Source organism: Chiloscyllium plagiosum, chromosome 34, assembly GCF_004010195.1.
Source record: "Chiloscyllium plagiosum isolate BGI_BamShark_2017 chromosome 34, ASM401019v2, whole genome shotgun sequence".
Classification (NCBI taxonomy): Eukaryota; Metazoa; Chordata; class Chondrichthyes; order Orectolobiformes; family Hemiscylliidae; genus Chiloscyllium; species Chiloscyllium plagiosum.
Genome location: NC_057743.1, coordinates 24,128,889 through 24,149,710, shown reverse-complemented (window position 1 = coordinate 24,149,710; position 20,822 = coordinate 24,128,889). Strand labels below are relative to the sequence as shown.

Sequence of the window (20,822 nt, the reverse complement as noted above, 5' to 3'; positions counted from 1 at the left end):
GATTCTGGGTTACTAGTCCAGTGACATTACCATTATGTCACCAACTCTCCCTCGGGTGACGGCACACAGGAAAATACACAAGATAGTAGAGTTAAAGAACCAGAATGAAGGGGAAAGAGAATTTGGAGCCAGAGGAGATTACAAAGATAGGATGAGGGGGACAACGAAAGGATTTAACCCAAATAGGAAAGCTTTAAATCGCAGGTAATTGGGGGCCAGGAGCTAACAGGCCTGTGTGACCCAGCAGAGATGAGTACAGGATAGGACACCGATAACAAGAATATTGGATGAGTTGAAGTTTATTGAGGATTGTGGATAGAAGGTGGGACAAGATGGCAATGGGGAATAGAGGGGTGTGAGGTGGCAAATGCCTGGATGAGGGCTTTCGTAGTAGACAGACTGAGGTATAGATGGAGATGGGTAACATTATAGAAGTAGAAGTAGGTGGTTGATTATGATGGTACAGAAGTTCAGGGTCAGTTAGAATTTGAGGTTTCAAACAAACGTAAGCACATGTTAAGAAAGAAATGGAGTTGGAAATCGCTTACAGAGTTTATAGTCAGGCTAAACTCAATGGCTTCAATCTTTGCAATATTTAAAATAGCAACTCATGATTGATTCAGAATCAGATGTGGTAGAAGCAGATTGAAAACAAGTGACATGAAGACATCAGGAAAATTTTGTGGAGAGAAAGAGGTGCGTGTTGTTTACGTACATGCAGAAATTGACATGTCTGAACATGATGCTGCCAATGGGGCAGCAGATACATGGTGAAGAGCAGGGATCCAAAAGTAGATTGTTTGGAGGTTATGTAAGAAACATGAATAAACCTTGGTTGGAGGGGTTAGGGTTACAGTGAGGTAAGAGAGGAATTAAGAATGGTTCCAGACTGCAATCAAGGAGAGATGATAGGCAAGGATATTAAACAACTCAATGGTTCCAGCAAGATCATGGAGGAATAATAATCTATCAATGGTTACAGTCATGTTCAAGGAGGTTATTGAAGTAACCAGAGTAACCTTACTGTCTGCAATAATTCAAGTACTTCTTGTCATAGAAGAACACTGAATTGGCAATTAAATTTCAGTACGACACAAAAAGGGTTACTTGGTCTGTAAAACCAGAGCCAATGACAAATCTAACTGGAGACAGCATGACAAGGAGATCAGCATCTCAGATACAAATAGAAGTAATCACCTTCATTCTGCCCTCATCAGACAGGCAAGCCTGGCAGGTGATATATCACCCAGTTTCCTCCCTGCAAATTGCATAACCTCTAATTCTGATATACAATGCATCATCTTTGCTACTATCTATAATAATATATCATCTGTCCTCTTATGTGTATGATGCACTGCTTGTTTACCTGACGTATAACATATTTTGTTTGTTCTGCTACATGCTCCTACATCACCTTTGCTCCTACCTGCTGGTGTTGTCATCATCTGAGTCAATGAAGCTGCTCGAGTCCAGCTCGCTGCTCATCACTGTGGAAGCACTCTCATAGCCACCTGCATTGCGATGCCGATCTGTTTTAGTATGTCCATTTACTCGTGGAACTGTGGGAGAAGTGCCATGGTGTTAGTAGGCTCAATAATGTCCATCAATAATTTTCACTTATTCTAAGACAGTATCAAGCATTTCAGTGAAATAACATCCAAAAAGTCCATCAAGAGGAGTAGACTGCTAATCAGTATCGAGTATTTCGCCCATTACCAGCTATTGACTAAATGAGTTCATTGGAGATGCTCAAAGGCCCTACAAATGCTGGGTGACGGTAGTATGGCTTTAAGAGCTGTATTTTGCCCTGGTTTCTTTTAAATGAAGAAAGGTTGAGACAGAGGTGGCTGAGCAATCTGTTCCAAAGCCAGCAAAGTAAACAGTTTGCAAGCCTTAGATTTTCTTTTTGAAAATTCTAGAAACAGCCTGAATGGGTGGGGCTCAAACACCCACAGAACGAGGATTTTTTGTTTAGTTTTAGCCTTCAGTAACAGTTGCTGGGGTCTGGAAGCTGGATGTAGAAGCTCCTATTTCTCTCTCTGTTACAGTTAAAAGCTCTGGTTCTCTTCCTGCTGCTAGAATCGCATGTGAGATAATCTATTTTACTGAATTAACTTTTGCCAAGGGCGTGTTTATGGGGTGTTACTCTATTGAAACATTAATTAGTAGTAATTAATATATATTATTTTGTTAAGCATTTTGATAGTTACAGTTAACCCAATCTTTTCTTTTTATTTTGTCTGTATTTTAATTATAGTGTATGAATAAAGTGCATTTAGTTTCAAACTGGTAGTTTGACCAATCAAATTGCATCTGGAATACAATGCCATACACTTACTTTTAAAATGAGTAGTTACAGACTAGACTACCTTCTTAATATATTTTGAGGGGAAATGGTCAGGTCCACAACACCCTACATACAACACAAGTGCAAAGGTCCAGTGTTTATACTCCTCATAAGCCTCCTCTCACCCTTTTCCATCTAACCTTGATCAAGACATTCTTCTAATATATTCTCCCTCATGTGCTTATCTACATTCCCCATACACACTAGTCACTACAACCAATCTTTTGTGGGATATGCTGTCTGACAGTGTGATATAGGCAGGTATCATCATGGAATTCAAGATGCCACTGGACTATTAAGATAGGAGAACGGCCCTAGTGAATTGCTTATTTGGACAGGTGGGACAGAAATGAAAGCCTGACCAGTTTTCTTCTGTGATTTTGAGTGCAACATTTGAACCATTCTTTAGAGAAAGTAACTTTCATTGAATTCCCTAATAAGATTATCTTATAGGGATGGCTCTTAGATCTGACAAACCTGCAGGCAGAAACATCATCTTTGCACCGATTAATCTCTTTCATTACCTTGAAGGCCCCTCTCTGGTCACACCTCAGAAAAGAAAAATCTTTTTTGGCTTTCCTGTTTACATCTTCTCAGTTTTGGTCTCATTCTAGCAAATGTTTTTGTACCTTTTCCATTGTCTTAATATCCTTTTAATAATATTAAAAACAGAAATTGTTCACAGTACTTCAAGTATAGTCAAACTAAAATTCAAGTCATTTAATATAAATTGTCTGTTTTTCAATTCAAACCTCTAGAAATAATTGCTAGCGTTTATATATGTTTTAATGGATTTATTAACTGTGATCACTATTTTCAAAGATTTTTCTATCCTTCTGTTCCATTTAGATACTTACTTTTCAAGGAATGTGTGACTTTCATATTCCTGCTGTCAAAATGCAACAGCTCACACTCATCTATGTTTGTCTATATAGTAGCTCATATGCTGTTGTATCTTTCCAAAGACTGACAAAAACTCATGAGGTGACATTTCAGAGAATTATAAAGGTTCAAGTACACACTAAATAAATGTTTGAGCAGTGTGGGGGGGAATGGGAACAGGGATAAGAACAACAGCAAGGAAAGAGAGAACGGGAGTAATGGGGAAGTTGTACTGAACAGCAGCATCATGGGAAGAAGTAATGTGTAGCTACAAACACATCAGATCTCTCCTCTCCTTTTAACCAGGATTTCCGCTCATAGCTGGCACTTAACATCTGGTGTCAATGTTTCCCATGGTGATGGTCACATGCTCTACCCTATCACACTGAGTACCAGTAGATCCTCACTCTGGCTGGACTCTATTGGGACTTGGTCTCAAAAACTGCTGGAAGCCCAATCACATACTTTGCTGCAAAAGGACCCAATATTGTATCGGAAAGGATGGAGAATGAGGGTCCAAAAATCTCTTGTACTCACGAGAAGGAATTTGTGAATGAAGACCTGGGAAATGTGGGACTTGGGACATTTCCTAAAATTTTAGAAAGCACAACAGCTTGGCTTTCTTACCTCCCTAATGTTGTCACTTAGCTAATAAATGAAATGCTTCTTGGCTCCGTTGGCAATCGTTTTCACTTTTGCTGGATTCTGTTTTTGCAAACCATGTGACTGAAGGCTGAGCAACTGCACAAATTTCCTGTGATACCCAGTCTGTCAGTACCGCTAGGCTCAGTATCACACCAGACTAGGCAGAACCAATAAAGAGTGTCATCCTTGGCACCAGTTATTATATCCAGTGTACCCAAACTAGAACATAATATCAGCACAGGCATCAATCTAGGTATACCTAGGCATGAAGCCATCAGTTAGTGTGTGCAAAAGAGCTGTTAAGGTGATAGCCTGAGAACATATATCACTGATTGCATTTCTGCCTCATGATAAGTCTAAAATCAATAATCTATCACACTATACTTACATGACTGAGAAAGACTATTCATTTAACCTATGCCAGTGGTTATGCTGCATTAGCATAGTCTTCTACTTCTTCCTCCATCATGAGTTTATTTAGATTTCCTTTGAATGCACAACACGATTTGTCTGTACTCCTTGTGATAGCATGATCCACATTTACATTAGCCTATTGTAGATTCAGAGCAAAGTTGGTAGTAGTACAGACATATGGAGCCAAATAATGTCTCAATATTAATATCAAGAAAGGCTGTCTCCTTAAAACAGAACTAACTTGCCAATCCTGCTCGGATATAAGCAGTTTTTTTCCATCAACAGAGCAAATATTCTTAAGTTTCCCACTGTCTGCCCACTCCAATTTAGACAGGTGGCGAGAATAAACCTCAGTGCCTATGACTGCTGCAATTCATACTGATTCCACACTGAAGTACATATAGCCACCTAATTAAAACTGACCAGTGACAATTGCTTTGTAATCTCTCTTCTTTATGAAGGGCTTGAACATTGAACATGTAAGGGACTCCAATGTTTATTGATGCTAGAGTCAAGCATTAGTAAATTCACAGGTTTCTCAGCTCCCTGATATATTTGTAGCTTAGATTGACAGACCGCAAAATATTCAGTTCCATCCCCACTTTGAGTAGAATAAATTAGCTCCAGGGTGACAGTCATTGACCTCAGCACCATGAGGTTAGGAAGGAGAAAGAAATCAGCCATTTGAAGACAGTACATGGTTCAGTTATGATTACTTAATAGTGACACCTCACTCCATAGACAGGCACGTATGAAGTTGACACTGATGGTAAAGCAAATGAAGCCTGTGAAGTTGTACTCAGTGCTAGAGAGGAAATCAGAGCAGGGTGTGGAACAGGAAATTCAGGCCTGCTTGCAGAAGCCAGCTGACTTAGTGACAAGGAGGGAGGCTGGGATACATTAACTTGAGATTTGGTAGGGGTAAAATGAGATTGAGGCATGGATGGGAATAGGATTAAGGTGAGAGTGGGTCGAAGTGGGATGGGGCAAGGTTGAGGGAAGAGGCCAGGATAAGGGAACAGGCAAGGGTGAGTGAAGAGTGGAGGAAGGGAATTAAGCTAAGTGTGGAGGAGTTGGAAATGGGGCTCTGTGTCACTTTGTGAGGTATTTCATATTTTTTATCTTTAGAGGTTGGACAGATTGCAAATTGTTCAAATATAAATACAGCTTTGCTTGTTTTGCAATAATTGAATAAAGGAGCACAACTAGGATAACAATGGGCCAATCCATCCTCCCTTGTTCAAGTTGGTGCTGAGTGCCAATAGCTGGTTTACTCTTGTACAATTTAGACAGGATCCACACTAGAGTGGGTCATGGTTGATGCCATATATTTCTTCAGCCATTTTATACCTACACTGATAAACCCGGGGTGGTGGCTCAGGAAAGCATCGCAATGGCTGCAGTGGTTTCAATAGAGAGCGTCCAGATTGGAAGCACCGATTCAGTTGAGAAGAGCATTGTGTGGAATCTGGTCTCTGTCGGTTTCTTCCAAAGCACTGCCAGAACCTAGACGTAACCATTGCTGGTATCAGAACTCGTCCTTGTACCAAGCAAACGAGGGAGCTACAGTCCTCCTGTTCCAAGTGTGGCGTAATCCTTGAAGCGATAGGTCACCTGTATTCCCATATGCACAATACAGAAATATGCTACTGGGACAGAAGGCAAAATAGATCCACAGCAAATCCAAGGCAATTCAGGGAAAAGTGGTAAATCTGCTGTTCCTTTGAAAGATTCCGTTGGGCATCATTTGCCACACCGTAGATGTATGCTGGCCCTTGAATGGTGACAGCCACAATCTGTGGGAAAGTTACATCATTATTTCCACACTCTGCATCTACAACTCACCTTGCGTATGTCCCTGAATTGGAACTTGCCCCTCTTATGCAACAAAGTAGAACACTCACAAAAACATGCTGACAGATTGGGGTGTATTTGACAGCAGCAACACTGGCTGATTTACCCCTTTCTAATCCAGGGACTCTGAGATCAATTGTAGCATCAAAGTTCTCCCTTAGCTGACTGGTGGAATGATAGCTGGAAGCTTGCTGGTCTGTGAGACACAGTATCACACTATGTGGTGAGATAATGCTCCCAGCTACTGGGATGCAGTTCTAACGGCACATGTTGCACAATGCCAGGAAGATTACCTTACACAAAGTATCAAACTATCCACAAGAATGAAAGTGAAAACAATTTATGATTTGGGTTAGATGGAGGTCAACCCCACAACGACAGCAACCTCAAAATCAGCCAAGTAATGGGGGCTGAAGATGTAAAGGAAATGGTAGGCCAGGTGCCCTGATACCTACTCCCTCCCCTGGTGTTCACAGATGTGGAGGAGGCATGCAAGTCACACTGTGCCAATGCATCTGAGCAACCAGTTTGCTGCCAAAACCCAACTTCTAGGAGTTGAACATATTTCTCTTTAGAAATGAGAATGATTGAGTTTGACCATCACAAGTTTTTTTTGCATACCTGCAGCTAATTCATTTGATCTTACATTGTGTTAACCTGTATTACTACTGACAGATAGCAATGATGGTATGCTTAATAAAGGTAATACTGAGCAGTGATATTCTAGGTAACTAGGGAGTTGGTGATTATCTGGTAAATGTGTGAATTGGTAGTAACCCGACTTCTTTGTTGTATGAAATATAATTCAGCATTGCATCCTACTCAGTGTCTGCAATCATTCGGTGATTTTCTCTTGCCTTCCCCTCAGATTTTTGTTTTTAACAGTGGACAGTTTGTAAATGATACATTATCAAAATAAAATTACCCATTGATTCAGTGGTAGAACATGATAGTGGCCAATCTTGAAGTTCTTTGACATCCAGCTGATGCATCATCAGCCAGAGGCAATGGCTGGCACAGGAGTAGTGTCAGAGTCAGTCAGAACCCCAGTGAAAGATTTTAAATTTGTGACTTAACAATTCACTTTAAATAATCCCCCCACATCAGTAGCTGGATGCAGAAAATTGACTCTTAACATACTCTGCCGAATCCCAGGAACAGCAGTGATATAGTGAATCGATAAACAATTGACAGTTTAACAGCAGGGTTCTGCTTAAGTTATGCAGAAAACCACTAATTTTGGGAGCAACAGAGGCCATAAAGGCTAGCTGTGCACAGGTACAGAGCCTGGCAACATGATACCTACTGATGAGCACATTTTAATAGCTAATAATATTAACGCAGAAACAGTCATTGAAACACCCTAGATTAGATAATAAATTACTTACTGTAAAGAAGCACAGCAACTTCCCAGAGATGCGAGCAAGAGTTAAGCATGCTAATTTATACACAGTATTCAGAACTGCGTCTGCAGCAGCTTATGTACCTGTGATACAATGAGACTATTCCACTGACAGAGATCTTCTGTTTTTCAGGCAGTGAGGGGTAGTCGCAACAGTCGACAAGAATCCAATAGCAACAGCACATGCAAATTATCCCCCCTCCCCTCCCCGCCTCTCTCGCTCTTCCCCCTTCTGTAGACCGTCAATGCCTGCCTCAGGCACCTTATTATTATGAAGGACTGAATGAGCGGCAACCGAAACTGAAGCACCATTTTGTATCAACGGGTACCATTCTCCCCAGCTTTGGAGTTAACCCCCTCCCTGCCACAGCCTATTTTTTGTTTATTCCAAGGTCATATTCTAATTTGTGTTGTTTTGATTTCAAAATTTTACTTTTTATATTGCTCAACTTTTTTCTGCTTCTTTCCTGAAGTGCTGACTTTCACAAGGAAATCAGTTTACTAGGTTCAGATTCCATCCTTTCCTGATGGAGCGGACTCTCGTCAATAGTGCATTTTTCTGTGTGAGGTTATAAGTTGAGAACAGGCAGACTATTCCAAAATCAAGACATCATACTGAAGTTTGATCCTCTCCTTAACAAATCCCTGCATCAATACACTTTCCTGCAGAAAATCACCAATGAGCAGATGGAATCCAGAGGGATTTTCCCCTCAGTCATACAGGGGTGAAGAGGCTAAATGCAGGGGTCGGAGGCCCAGCTTCAATTATCTAATTCAGTACAGATGAGGAACTGAACCTGGGATTTGCTCAGAAAACACACTTGGTTTTTTGTTAAATGTCAACCCAAGAACACAGACAGGGCCTCAGTATAATGTTTAATCCAAAAAAAAACCTCCAACTCCCTTAATACTCCCCACTGTGACGGAGCAACACTTATGTAATATTACCTTTCTCAATAAGATCGGATGGGTCAATTACTAGGGACACAGGCTGGGGGGGGGGGGGGGGGGGTGGGTTTAAAAGAGATGTGTGAGGCAACTTTTTCACACAAAGGGTGATGACTGCCTGGAACGTGCTGCCAGAAGAGGTGGTGAAAGCAGATACAATAGCAGCACTCAAGAACACCTGGACGAATACATGAACAGGAAGGGAATGGAGGGATACAGATCCTGTAAGTGAAGACAGTTTTGGTATGGAAAGGCCTAAACCTGTGCTATATTGTTCTGCGTTCTTTGGAATGATGAATATCTGCATGCATATTAAAGAGACCAGGCCATTCCCGGATCGTCATATCACTCTGGAAGATGGTAACATATAATATTGCTTGATTAATTTTAGGCAGCAGCTCTTCCCAACCTGGTTGCAGTTCACTTGATGCACTATTCCAGGCTAAATCCCTTCGTATTTCTTAGTGTAATCAGTGACTGGAAAGTTAGTTGTTTGGTTGCAATTAGCAAGCTGAAACATTTACCCTTCCATTGTTATCACTATGTGCAGTGGTGCTACCAGCTATAAGATGCACTGCCAGCAACTGCCAAAACTGCTAGGACTACACCTTTCAGAACCATAACTCTTACCATTTAGAGAACAAGGGTATCTGGCACAAAAATGATGACTATCACCTCCAGGGTCCTTTCCATTCACAAGCCAGCCTGACTTGAAAATATATTGCTATTTCTTCACTGCTGCTGGGTGAAAACCTTGGAACTCCCTCCCTCAGGTGTGCCTCACCACAAGAACTACAGCAGTTCAAGGAGGCAGCTCACCACCATTTGTTGATGGCATAAATGCTGGCATTGCTATTGATACCTACATTCCATACCTAGATGCAAATGAACTGTGAAAACTGCAGTCTGACAAAAGAATGGCGCCTTTAATTAACCTTCGATCCAGACATTTCATCAATATCAGTTCCTACCCAAACTTCTTTTCCTTGGTTTTAAGAATTTCTTTCTGCATTTTAAAATAGTTTGTAATAAAACACCTGCTGTTGCATTCCTCACATGACAGAAGAATCACTGTGCCATTCAAAGAGAGTGAAGACCTTCCTTCAAACCCAAGTGGATAAAAATGGCATTTTGCATTGTTTCAGTTCATAAAATCTGATTTACATTAACAGCTCTCAAGAATTCAATTTTAACATACACATTAATTTGCACTGAATCTCATTGATAATCTGAACATCTGGGACTTGAAATTAATCTTAGGTACCAAATTTAACAGGGAAGAAAAACTGGGAGAGTGTAAAACAGGCAGCTGATTTCCCTCTCCATCTATTTCCCACATCCAATCTGTGCTACTTTCTCATCAATTCCCAGCCCAAAACCAGATTTCTGAGAGCCCTTACAACCAGTTTAGTACAGGATTTTGTATTTCTTAGCATATTTACTACAAACAAGAGTTCTTCAGTTGACAGATGAACCATCTGCACTCCCATCAATCTCTCCCTACATGATCCCAATAAAAAGAAAAGTTGAAAGTAAAATGCTGCCATTAAGAGTACTGAATATGGCCTCAAGCTGAGTATTTGTGTGTGTGCGTGAGAGAGAAAGCACTTCCTCAGACACCAAGGAATTGCTAGTGTTTGATCATTGCTGATGGACACAGATTGATCCTTGTGTAAGACCTGCAAACTCTGCCACTCTATATATTCAACATTATAGAACAGTGACAGGAGATTTCTGAAAGTGTAAATATTCAAAATATCAAAAGGGATAAGTAACTTACATCAATACAGTGCCTTTAATGCAATAGAAAAATCACCATATGCTTCACAGAAATATTATAAAACAGAATATGATTCTGAGGCACATATGATGATATTAGGTCAGATGACCAGAAGCTTAGACACAGAGATTGGTTTAAGGAGTGTCTTAAAGAAAGACAACAATAGAGAGGTAGAGAAAGGTAGGGAGAGTATTCCAGACCTGACCACTCAGACACTGAAGGCAATATTGTAGTGCTTAAAGTCAGGGAAGATCGAGCGGTAAGAATTAGAGCAGTACGGCTATCTCAGATAGTTGTGGGCTGCAGGAGATTATAGGGATATAGAAGATGAGGCCACAGAGACCTAAAAACAAGAATGAGAATTTTAAAATCAAGATGCTGCTTGACCAGGAGCCGGTGTAGTTTGATAAGCAGAGGTGATGGGCAAACAGGACATAGTGCAAGGCAAGACAAAAGCAGCAGGGATTTGATTGATCTCAAGTTTACGCAGGGAAACAAGCTGAGACTATGTTGAAATAATTGTCTGGTAGTGATGAAAACAGGAATGAGAGCTTCTGCAGCAGATAAGCTGATACAAGTGTGAAGGTGGTGCATGATACAGAGGCATAAATAGGAGGTCATAGTCATGGCACAATACAGTAGTTCCCCCATGTACCCGTGGGGGATACATTCCAAGACCTACCGCAGAAGCTCAAACCACGGACAGGAGCTAACCCATTTACTTAAATGGGAAAGCTACCTTTCCAGCAGCTCCCTGGTTCCAGAAGGCTCCCTGTAGTATGTTCGGGCCATGGTAAACTGCGGGTAACTGAAACTGCGGATACGGGGGTCATCCTGTATGTGATTAGAAACTCATCTTACATCATGTGTTACACCATGGTTGGAAACAGACTGGTTTAAATACAGACTGGTGCCAGCAAAGAGGATAGTGTCAGTAACTAGGGACTGGAACAGACACGACAACAATGGGTTCAGTCCCCCTAATATTTCATTGGAAGAAACGTCTTTTTATCCTGTACTAGATAGGAGAAGAGTGGTCTGTTAATTTAACAACAATACAGGAATTGAAAAAAGATGGTGTTGAGATAAAGCTGGGTGTCATCTGTAAAAATAACAAAGTTATTTATAACCAAGAGAGTAGATGTCGATTAAAAATAGGTAGGGGCAAGGATTGATCTTTGGGCATTACCAGATGTGACAGTGCAGCAGAAAGAGAGAAGTCATTACAAGTGATAATCTGGCTATGGTTAAATAGATAAAAATGAGAGCAGTCCCACTCAATCAAATTTTAGTGGACATATTTTGAAGGAGGCCTGTGTGCTCAAATTTGTCAAAGTCTGTTGATAAATTGAGAAGAGGAGGGACCTTTGTCACAGTCATATAGGATGTCATTTGCCACATTGATAACCACAAAACGGAGAACCACATAACTGTATAATAACTAGCATGAAATTGTATATGATTAGAACTGGATAATAATTGGTATGAACTAGTGATGCATTAGCATAATAATGCTTTAATTTAATAATGAGTATTAAGCAGATCAATATTTAACTCACCCTGACTAACGTTAGGATACTGAAAGTCTGAAACAAAAAGAGTGCTGCAGAAACCCAGTAGATCTGGCAGCATCTGCAGCGAGAATAACAGGTCCTTAATTGGATAACATTAACTTGATAATAACTAGCACAGTAAAATTAGCACACAGCTGAATTTGTTTTACATTGAAATCATGGCAACCATGTGATTTCAATAAAGCCAACTAGTTACACACACTATTTAACAGGATCTTCTCTTATTACACTTGTCTTTTGACAGTAACTGCATCAGTGAATAAGAACCATGTGAGGAATAGGTGCAAATATGATGAAATGTAAGGCACATTATCTAAATGCACAAAGCATACATGAGAAGATTTAATCTGCATTGCAGGCTCATATGAAGAACAGAGCCAGAAAAGGAATTTCAGGAACTAGGAAAAATAAGAGGTGATGCTCAGTCTCACTCAGGACACAGTGACCTAGGCTGAAAAGGATTGAGATTTAAGGAATTGATTGTTAAACTGTAAGTGCTGCAGTGATTCTCCCCTCCTTCTAACTGCTGCAGGTTTAATGTGGCTGATACCAGGGCCACAATCGGAGGTATTGTGAAGGCATTTATGCTATAGCCACTGAATCCTACGGGAATGATGCTGTTACTTTATTCTACTTCAAATATTTACTTTATTAACATTATACAATAAGTCACATCACCTGATGAATGAGCAGTGCTCCGAAAGCTTGTGATTTCAAATAAACCTGTTGGTCTATAACCTGATGTCGTGTGACTTCTGACATTGTACTGTATGTAGTCAGAATAAGCATGCTCTCTACTCTAATCTTTTCAGCAAACTGTCACTAGTATTGAAAGTTCCTTGATGAAGACTTGTCTTGTTGACTCAGGGATCCTTTGGGATTAGCCATCAGGCTGATCAGACTTTACATTCCATCTCTTCCACCATCCCAGCAATAAGCACTTCCTTTTATAATGATTTCCTAATCAAATGTTGCACTAAATTCCTGATGACAACTTCTCAGTTCCATGGTATACTGACCTTGACAGTAAAACACCCTTTCCAACCTATGAACAAGTGTGCATTGCTTGGTCTTTTGGATGAAAAAGAGTTTTGCCCAACAGTTGAAAGAGTAAATATTCAACTCAGTGTATCCTGTTGGCTCAGATAGTTCTGGGATCAAAGCCAGTTTTAGACCCCATCTCAGCTAAATGTTCTTGCCTCTGTTAAGGTGCTCTTTAAAAGCCAAACATTTTCCAAGCTATGCCCAAATAATATATGTGGTCTGATGTCAAATTTTGTCTCATTTGTTTATGCAAATTATTTTGGAATATTTCATCACATTAAACAGACCATATAATGTTATTTAATGCCCATGGATTGAAGGATAGCAAAGAATTCATAATTCTGAAGAAGGGTCATTAAACTCAAAACATTAACTTTGCTCTCTCTGCATAGATGCTGCCACACCTGCTGAGCTTCTCCAGCAATTTCTATTTTAATTAAGGAGTTCAATAAGTTTGATCGACTTACCTTTCAGTGATTATGTGCAGGCAAGAAACAATTGCATTCTGACTTTCTATTAAAAAGTGTTCCTTCTTTAATCTGCTTTATCACAAATGATCAAACAGTGACCATGGTGAGCACTACTCCAGAGATGGGCACTTTTGTACATGGGACTAATCGGTTAAGGACTAATAAAGGACAATTGGTCCCAGCTCCCCTTCTATACAATCACGCTGCTTTAGTTTGTACATAACATCTCCTCAACCTAATGCCCATCTGTGATTAAAGCTGACCTCGGCCATCCTCATGGATAAATTGCCTCTAAGCAAAACTATCCTTTTTTTCTTTGGAACACTGACAGCAGCATTATACCAACAGTGAGCTCCTAATTACAGAGCAAGAAAAGGATACACCATGTCTGACTCTTAGAGGTGAGTCCTCTCAAACAGGGTGGAGGAGCAAAGAAGAGAAAGAATGAGAAAATACTGCATTTAGCAGTGCACTGCTCAACACATCTAGCAACTTTTAAGTTGAAGGGAACTATAAGGGATTGCCAGAGGATATCCAAACACAAAAAAAGGTACAATTTCCTGTTTTTGAGGTACCAGGAGTCCCACACCCAAACCAAGGGGCCAAATAAGCCAATTGGTTCCTTTACTGTTTGTAACCTGATCATTTTTGTCCATAAATATTTAAAAACAACTCCTAAATGTCACCCATTCCAGTATGTGATCTGGCACAATTGTTGACAACAAGCTCCTGGGGCTTTGTTCAGAGTCAGCAGAGAAGTCAACTCCAACCGTCCTTAGTTACTTGCTTCACAAAAAGCCCCTCAGGACATTCATACAGCTGGAAAAGGTATGTTATCAGATGGTACAGACGTCCTCCACTTTCACCAACACTGGCAAAGGTCACTGAACAAAGGGGACGGAACACTTCAGAAAATTGTAATCAAACAACTTCTGTTTAGATTTATTCTACACTGGTCGACTAGGGGTCAAACCAGCTTCACTCAGTCACTCAACACCGATGCCATTGTTCAGGCAATTTAATTGTACACTTTACACAAAGAAAAAATAGCTGTAACTACACATTACACCACATAACATGTAAACAGCATATACTTTAATACATAAGAGGACTTCTCAATGGGTTTGAGTTCCCGTGCCCCTCTTGTCTGAGGAGAAGCTGGAATCAATTGTCCTTTATTAGTCCTTAACCGATTGGTCCCATGTATAAAAGTGCCCATATCAGGAGTAACATTGGGAACATGATGAGACTCCCACGAATTGGGACATGCAGCCATTCAAGTGGTGAGCAACGTCAGAGGGAAAATAATGTTACTGAAGATAACTGCCATGAAGACTGTAGATTTGCCATTGTGCTGTTGAGTGTGTCCGATGGGATAAAACACAGGACAGTCAAGCCCCTCCAGAGAAAACTGCCAAAATAGCAATTCACAAAGTAAGTAGTCATCCACATTCACAATAATGGAGCGGTGGATGCACAAAGGTAACTTAAACATACAGCTGAGGAAAATTTGAGGTTTCTGACCAGAAGGATTACATAAAGAAAAAATGTCCTCTCATCTGAGACATATTTAGATAATTCTTCAATGATAACATTGTTGAAGTTAGATTTCATATCAGTGAAATTGCATTGGGCTAAAAGTCTTGTTCAACCATTGGATTTCTCTCTAGATAAGTCCTTCAAGGGTATCATCAGAAAGAAGTGGGATTATTGGATAACTGGAGAAGACATCGAGGAAAGCAGTGTCCAACCCTGTATAAATGGGCTGTAGAATGGTCTGGAATGAAATCAGAATGGAAATCATTCAGTAAATGTGGGATATTCAATGCATTTCATGGCACAAATGATGGTTTTTGAATGATATTATAAAATATAATTTATGATGATAATTGCTGAAGAAGATGAGGCTGTTGATCAATTAGTGATTCAATTCATGAAGCAAATTGGGAATATTATTTGATTCTCAAGGAAGAGGGTAGATTTTAATGAATTTTCCCACACATTCAGGGCATGTTTAATACAAGTAGTGTTCTCTATACTGTGAAGTAAATGGAATTAAATTGTAGAAATTTGTATATGTGGCTTTTGATTTTAATAAACTCAGTGCACACAAATTAATGTATGTCTCTATGATAGTTATTATTATAAAGATGTGATAATAAAAATACTTTATGATCTCTTTTGTATTACACCTGGGGCAGGGATGGCAAGAACAGCCTCCAACCTAGCAGGTTTATGATCATAAGACAATGGGAGGAGGTGTATTTCAACCCTTTAAAATATAACTCGTAAAAGATGAATTTCTATTTTTTGGCTGAAAATTTAATCGCAGAATTCAGACTTTTACACACATGTATATGGTACATCACTGGCTAATCAACAATATGAATTACATGGCTTCTTGGTGAGAAAAATGTAATGTTTCCCTTCAGATGGTCAGATCAAGGGTATGTAATGTATGACACTGGTGTGAAAGCCAGTATTCATCATAGCACTGAAAATGCACTGCTGCAGACTTTATCACAATTTTGTCACTGTGTCTTTTCATCACACACCCTAGCAGTGTGAGTTTTCTTTTTTAGGGGGGGGGGGGAAGAAGGTGTGCTCTCTGGGCCATTTAATTATCAGGTTGATCAGCCTTTCCTCACTAATACAATTTCATTGCTTTTTTGTGAAGAGTTGTTCAACTGATTATGATGTAAGACATTCAATACAATCTCACTGCACTATTAATTTAATTTAATTAAACACCAGCTGTTAACTAGAATGAGGTGACATGGAATATTTGAATGTTGTGTTTGGTTTTAAGACCTCAGTCAACAATAAGGTTGAGAACAGAGGAGCAGAATTAATCAGCAGGAACCCCGACCCCCTCAAACCTCACCTTTACAATGCTTAGCAGAGAACTAACTATACATCCTCTCCTTTGCCCTGTGAGGACACAGAATAGCAATCAAATACGGTCTGAAAAAAAAACAAACTTCATGAATAGGCACAGTCTGCTTAAAATTTCTACACATATACAACCTCTCCTTTGCCCTGTGAGGACACAGAATAGCAATCAAATACGGTCTGAAAAAAAAAACAAACTTCATGAATAGGCACAGTCTGCTTAAAATTTCTACACACCCAATCCCAGTAGACGTCTCGTGACCAAACCACATCCCAGTCACCCTCATTAAATAGAATCCCTGATCCAAGCATAACATTCCAAATCAAAATCCTCATCTCTTAAAATTCTCAAGACAAATCCTTCCAATAAATTTTTAACATTTCCGCAAGGTTTTCACTCTCAGCCAGCAACAGGTTTCACTCTTCCACTCCTGGCTTTATTTCTACATTTTCTTGAGACTCATTTTCTTAATGCTGTTTGGAAACTGCTTCTCAGCCTTTTCTTCCTGCAACTTCCACCCCTTCATGCTGAAGGTCCAGGCATGCGTTCCAATGGCACTCAGTGTTCAACTTAGCTTTTTTGCCAATCAACATTTCAAGCACTAGCCCCACTTCACACACAATGTTTGCATTTATATTTCTTTCCAGTAGGCAGCATCCCAATGTGGCTTCAGCAACCAACTGTGTGGTGATGACCAAAGTTGCACAACCCCCGTACCCAAATTTGTGATCCTACTTTTTGCCTAGGAGAGAGCACCTGGACTGGCTGAAGTCAGCAGCCCGACATCTGTGAGCAAGCCTGAGGCAGGAACAGGGAAGGGCAGATGCCAAAGCAGTTATGCTTGAATACTTGTCTCTGTTCATCAGTCCAGTTTTGCAACTGACCCTCTACTCACCACCATGCCATCTGTATATTCCTATCTCCCAAATCCCCTCCATGCTTCTCATTTCCCCTATGCACTTTTCACATCTGCTCCCCCCCCCCACCCCCTCCCCAAATGCGACCTCCACAACCCCAAATATCTTCCACATTCATTTATCTAGTATACATTATGGACAGAACTCATGCTAATCTGTCAAAACAGTCAGCCATTTGTTGAACCAGATAGTCATCTGTTCAGCCTGTTTGAAAGGTTTCAATGTATTCAGCTCTTCATCTTTTAGCTGTACAGCTGAGAGACAGAATCTTATTAGGAATGCAAGGCTGAACTCCAAACCTACTAGTAAATTCAGTTCTGTAGAGGGTCTTCATAGAACTGTGAAAGAAACTGTGTGTTGAGTCAGATTTAACATTTTATGAGCTGTTGAGAGACCTGCATATCTTCGAATCAGACGTTGAGTGACAGTTTATTTTGATAGATTTATGGGCGTGTGAAAAGCTCATTACATTTTTGCAACTGGAGTTTGCATCACTTCATTTATTTTGACTGTTTCATGAGCATTTCAAATACTTCTCATTTTTATTATAAGGCCTACGACTTCTGCCATGGTGGATACCAGAAGGTCTCAAAACATTCAGCAGATCGCTGAATTTTAAAAGAAGAACGTTCAGTATCCAAGTGGCACAGTACAGTCAGATTCTTAAAACTGTTGTACACAGAGGAGAATTTTATCGATATGATGTCGTAATCCAAAACTAATTTACAGAATTCTGTTAAATTTAATTGTCACTTATCTTTTTAAGAGTGAGTATAATAATCAATCACTGCATTAAAAACGTATTTAACTTATCATAGACCATCTAGTTAAGGAGGTCTCATGGCAAAGTAGGTAGAATCCCTGACTTTGAGCCAGAAGCTCCAGATTGAGTATCACTTAAAAACATGCTGTCCAAGGAATGTGTGTTCATTATGCAGCCAAACAGAGTGAATATCAACCTCAAATCCTTCCAAAGCAGGTCAAATAAAAATAAAAGCAGGGAATAAAAGTGAATCAATTCATGGCCAATCATGTAATGGAAGTAAAGTTCGAGTCTCTACTATCACTATCCAAAGCTCCAGACTATAACATTCACACAAAAAATGCATTCTGGCACAGCAATTTAGGCATCAAATGAACTGTAAAACACATCCAACCAACTGATGTTGACTACACCACTTAACTTACCTGTCAATAAGTTCCCAACTCCTCCACAGTCTTCCAAGATTCACAACTCTTTTGAGATGCTACAATGTTTTCTAACAAAATGGACCTGATTCTATAAAAATAACATGTCAAAACATCAACTCTAATAGGAAACAGGGTTACCACGTGCAGACTTGATACTCATATACTTATACCAGAGCCATAAAACTCCCATACATGGAAATGGGGAGCAACATTTCTAGAACTGAATCCCATCTACATTTTTAAATTCCTCCAGCCCCATTTCAACACAGACAGAGGCATGAAAACTAAGGTCAAACTGTCCTGTGATTGCTTTTGGTCTATGTTAAAAATTAGACAACCGAGTCAAACACATTAACATTAAACACTATCAGAGAAATCAACAATGACTCTCTGGAAAACATCTAATAAAGGGCTGAAAAGTTGCATTCATCTTAAGCATTTGCTTCACAAAAGAATACTGAGAGGATAGGACTGCAAGTCTCTATAGTCCACTGAGAGAGAAAGCAGCTGACTAAATCAACTTACTTGGCTCTTCATGTAATTCTCAGCTCTGTGCAACACCACAGTATTTATGAATCAGACTGCAGGTCTAGAGGTAAATGGTTACACAGTATCAATACTTAATCTGAAAAAATTAACAATATTTAGTCATTAAAAGCAAAAGGAGATGGACACCAGGAACCATGGCCAGTGATCAATCTAATTTCTTTATTTCCTTCATAATAACTTCCAATTCATGTCTCACGAACTTCCTCGATTTCAATCTCTTTGTTACCTCCCAGATGTATTAATTCTTTATCTTTCTCTCCTCCTTTAAGATATTCATACAAATCCATTTTTCTTTGGTCAAGCTTATGGCAAATGTCCTGATATCATCTCCTGTGGTTCAATATGAAACATGTGTTTTATTAATTGATAATACTCAGAGCATCATTGGACCTTGTGGTATATTAAAGGTACCATACAAAAGCTTGTTGTTCTTGTACTCTCAATATGTCTCTAAATTCTGCCTTCCCACAGTCCTCGATACAGTCTATGATGGAAAACCAACTCATTATCCTTTGCACCGTTTATACTGGCCACTTCATGGTCCTTATCCCATACCTTGCTTCCTCTTTGGATAGTAATGCTCCTCCTCAGTTCCCTCATGTTAAATCTCTAGTACCTGGATTTTGAACAATTAATTTCCAGCCATTCTATGACCACTGCTTGCCCAAAATGAGTAGCTTCAGGGACAAGCACAATCTATAAAGTAAGGCTAGGAATAGCTATTAAATAGAAAAAAAAAAATCCTAGGCCAGAGGGAGGGTGCTGCATAAAGAAGCAAAAATAAGCTCAGGTAAAGTATTTTAACATCAATTCCTGCTCTGTGATGCCAATTGCTAAATGAGGTACACACAGAAATGTAGAAAGAGACATGCAATTAACCTGACAGAATCTCAGTAACAATATGATTACATGTTAAAATATTATGTACAGTATCAATGCAAGAGAGAGGGTGGCTGAGGGAGATACAGCACACATACAATTACTATGATTATATGTTACAATATTTTTAGTGTGGTAATTATCGACAATTAACTATCAGTGAGAAAGAGCGAGAAAAATAAACATATTTAAATAGAAGGTAGTAATATATTGAAAGTCAAAAATGCATGTTCCAACTTCTGTAACTGTAGATTATCAGATCGGATTTTACCTCAGCAAGAGAACCTGAAACCTGACTAAATATGCTAACTAACAGTGTATGGTCTTTAACAAGTGACATTTAAGGACTTGGAAAAAAATAGTAAAACTACTGAGGAAGACAAAGTAAAGTAAGTGATGGTCAAAAAGTTTATTTAAGGAAGTAAGCTTTAAAAAGCTTCTTAAAAGAGGCAGTGACGTTTAGGAAGGAAAATCCAGAGTTTGGAGCCCAGCTACAACTGAAAAATTGAAATTTGGGATATTCAAGAGACAATAACTAGAGCAGTACAGGTATTCCGTGGCCTGAGATTATGGAAGTGGAGATGAATGATCATAGAGGAATATGAAAGCAACGATGACAGTTTTAAAATTAAGGCACAACTTAATCCTGAGACACTGTAGATCAGTGAGCATAGGGGTGATAATGAACAAGAAATGGGGTGAATTAGGCAGGGGCAGCAGAGCTTTGGACAACATCACGTTTATAGAGAGTACAATATCGGAGGTTATATAGGAATGCTTTGGAATGGTTAAGTCGAGGCATAGGTGAAAATGTGTTGCTGGAAAAGCGCAGCAGGTCAGGCAGCATCCAGGGAACAGGAGAATCGACGTTTCGGGCATAAGCCCTTCTTCAGGAATGAGGAAAGTTTGTCCAGCAGGCTAAGATAAAAGGTAGGGAGGAGGGACTTGGGGGAGGGGCGTCGGAAATGTGATAGGTGGAAAGAGGTCAAGGTGAGGGTGATAGGTCAGACTGGGGTGGGGGCGGAGAGGTCAG

General features: G+C 39.7%; 1 protein-coding gene across 4 annotated transcripts in view; it reads right to left on the bottom strand.

Annotated features, from left to right (window-relative positions):
- LOC122540344 (segment polarity protein dishevelled homolog DVL-1-like) overlaps nt 1-20,822 on the bottom strand; it is a 125,478-nt gene that overhangs the window by 26,613 nt on the left and 78,043 nt on the right. For 3 of the 4 annotated variants that reach the window (XM_043675922.1, XM_043675923.1, XM_043675924.1), the window contains one exon: nt 1,427-1,559. In XM_043675922.1, the coding sequence (XP_043531857.1) occupies nt 1,427-1,559 (133 nt within the window). Of the gene's footprint in view, nt 1-1,426; nt 1,560-5,642; nt 5,907-20,822 lie in introns of those variants that run through there. The other variant, XM_043675926.1, reaches the window with a different exon arrangement.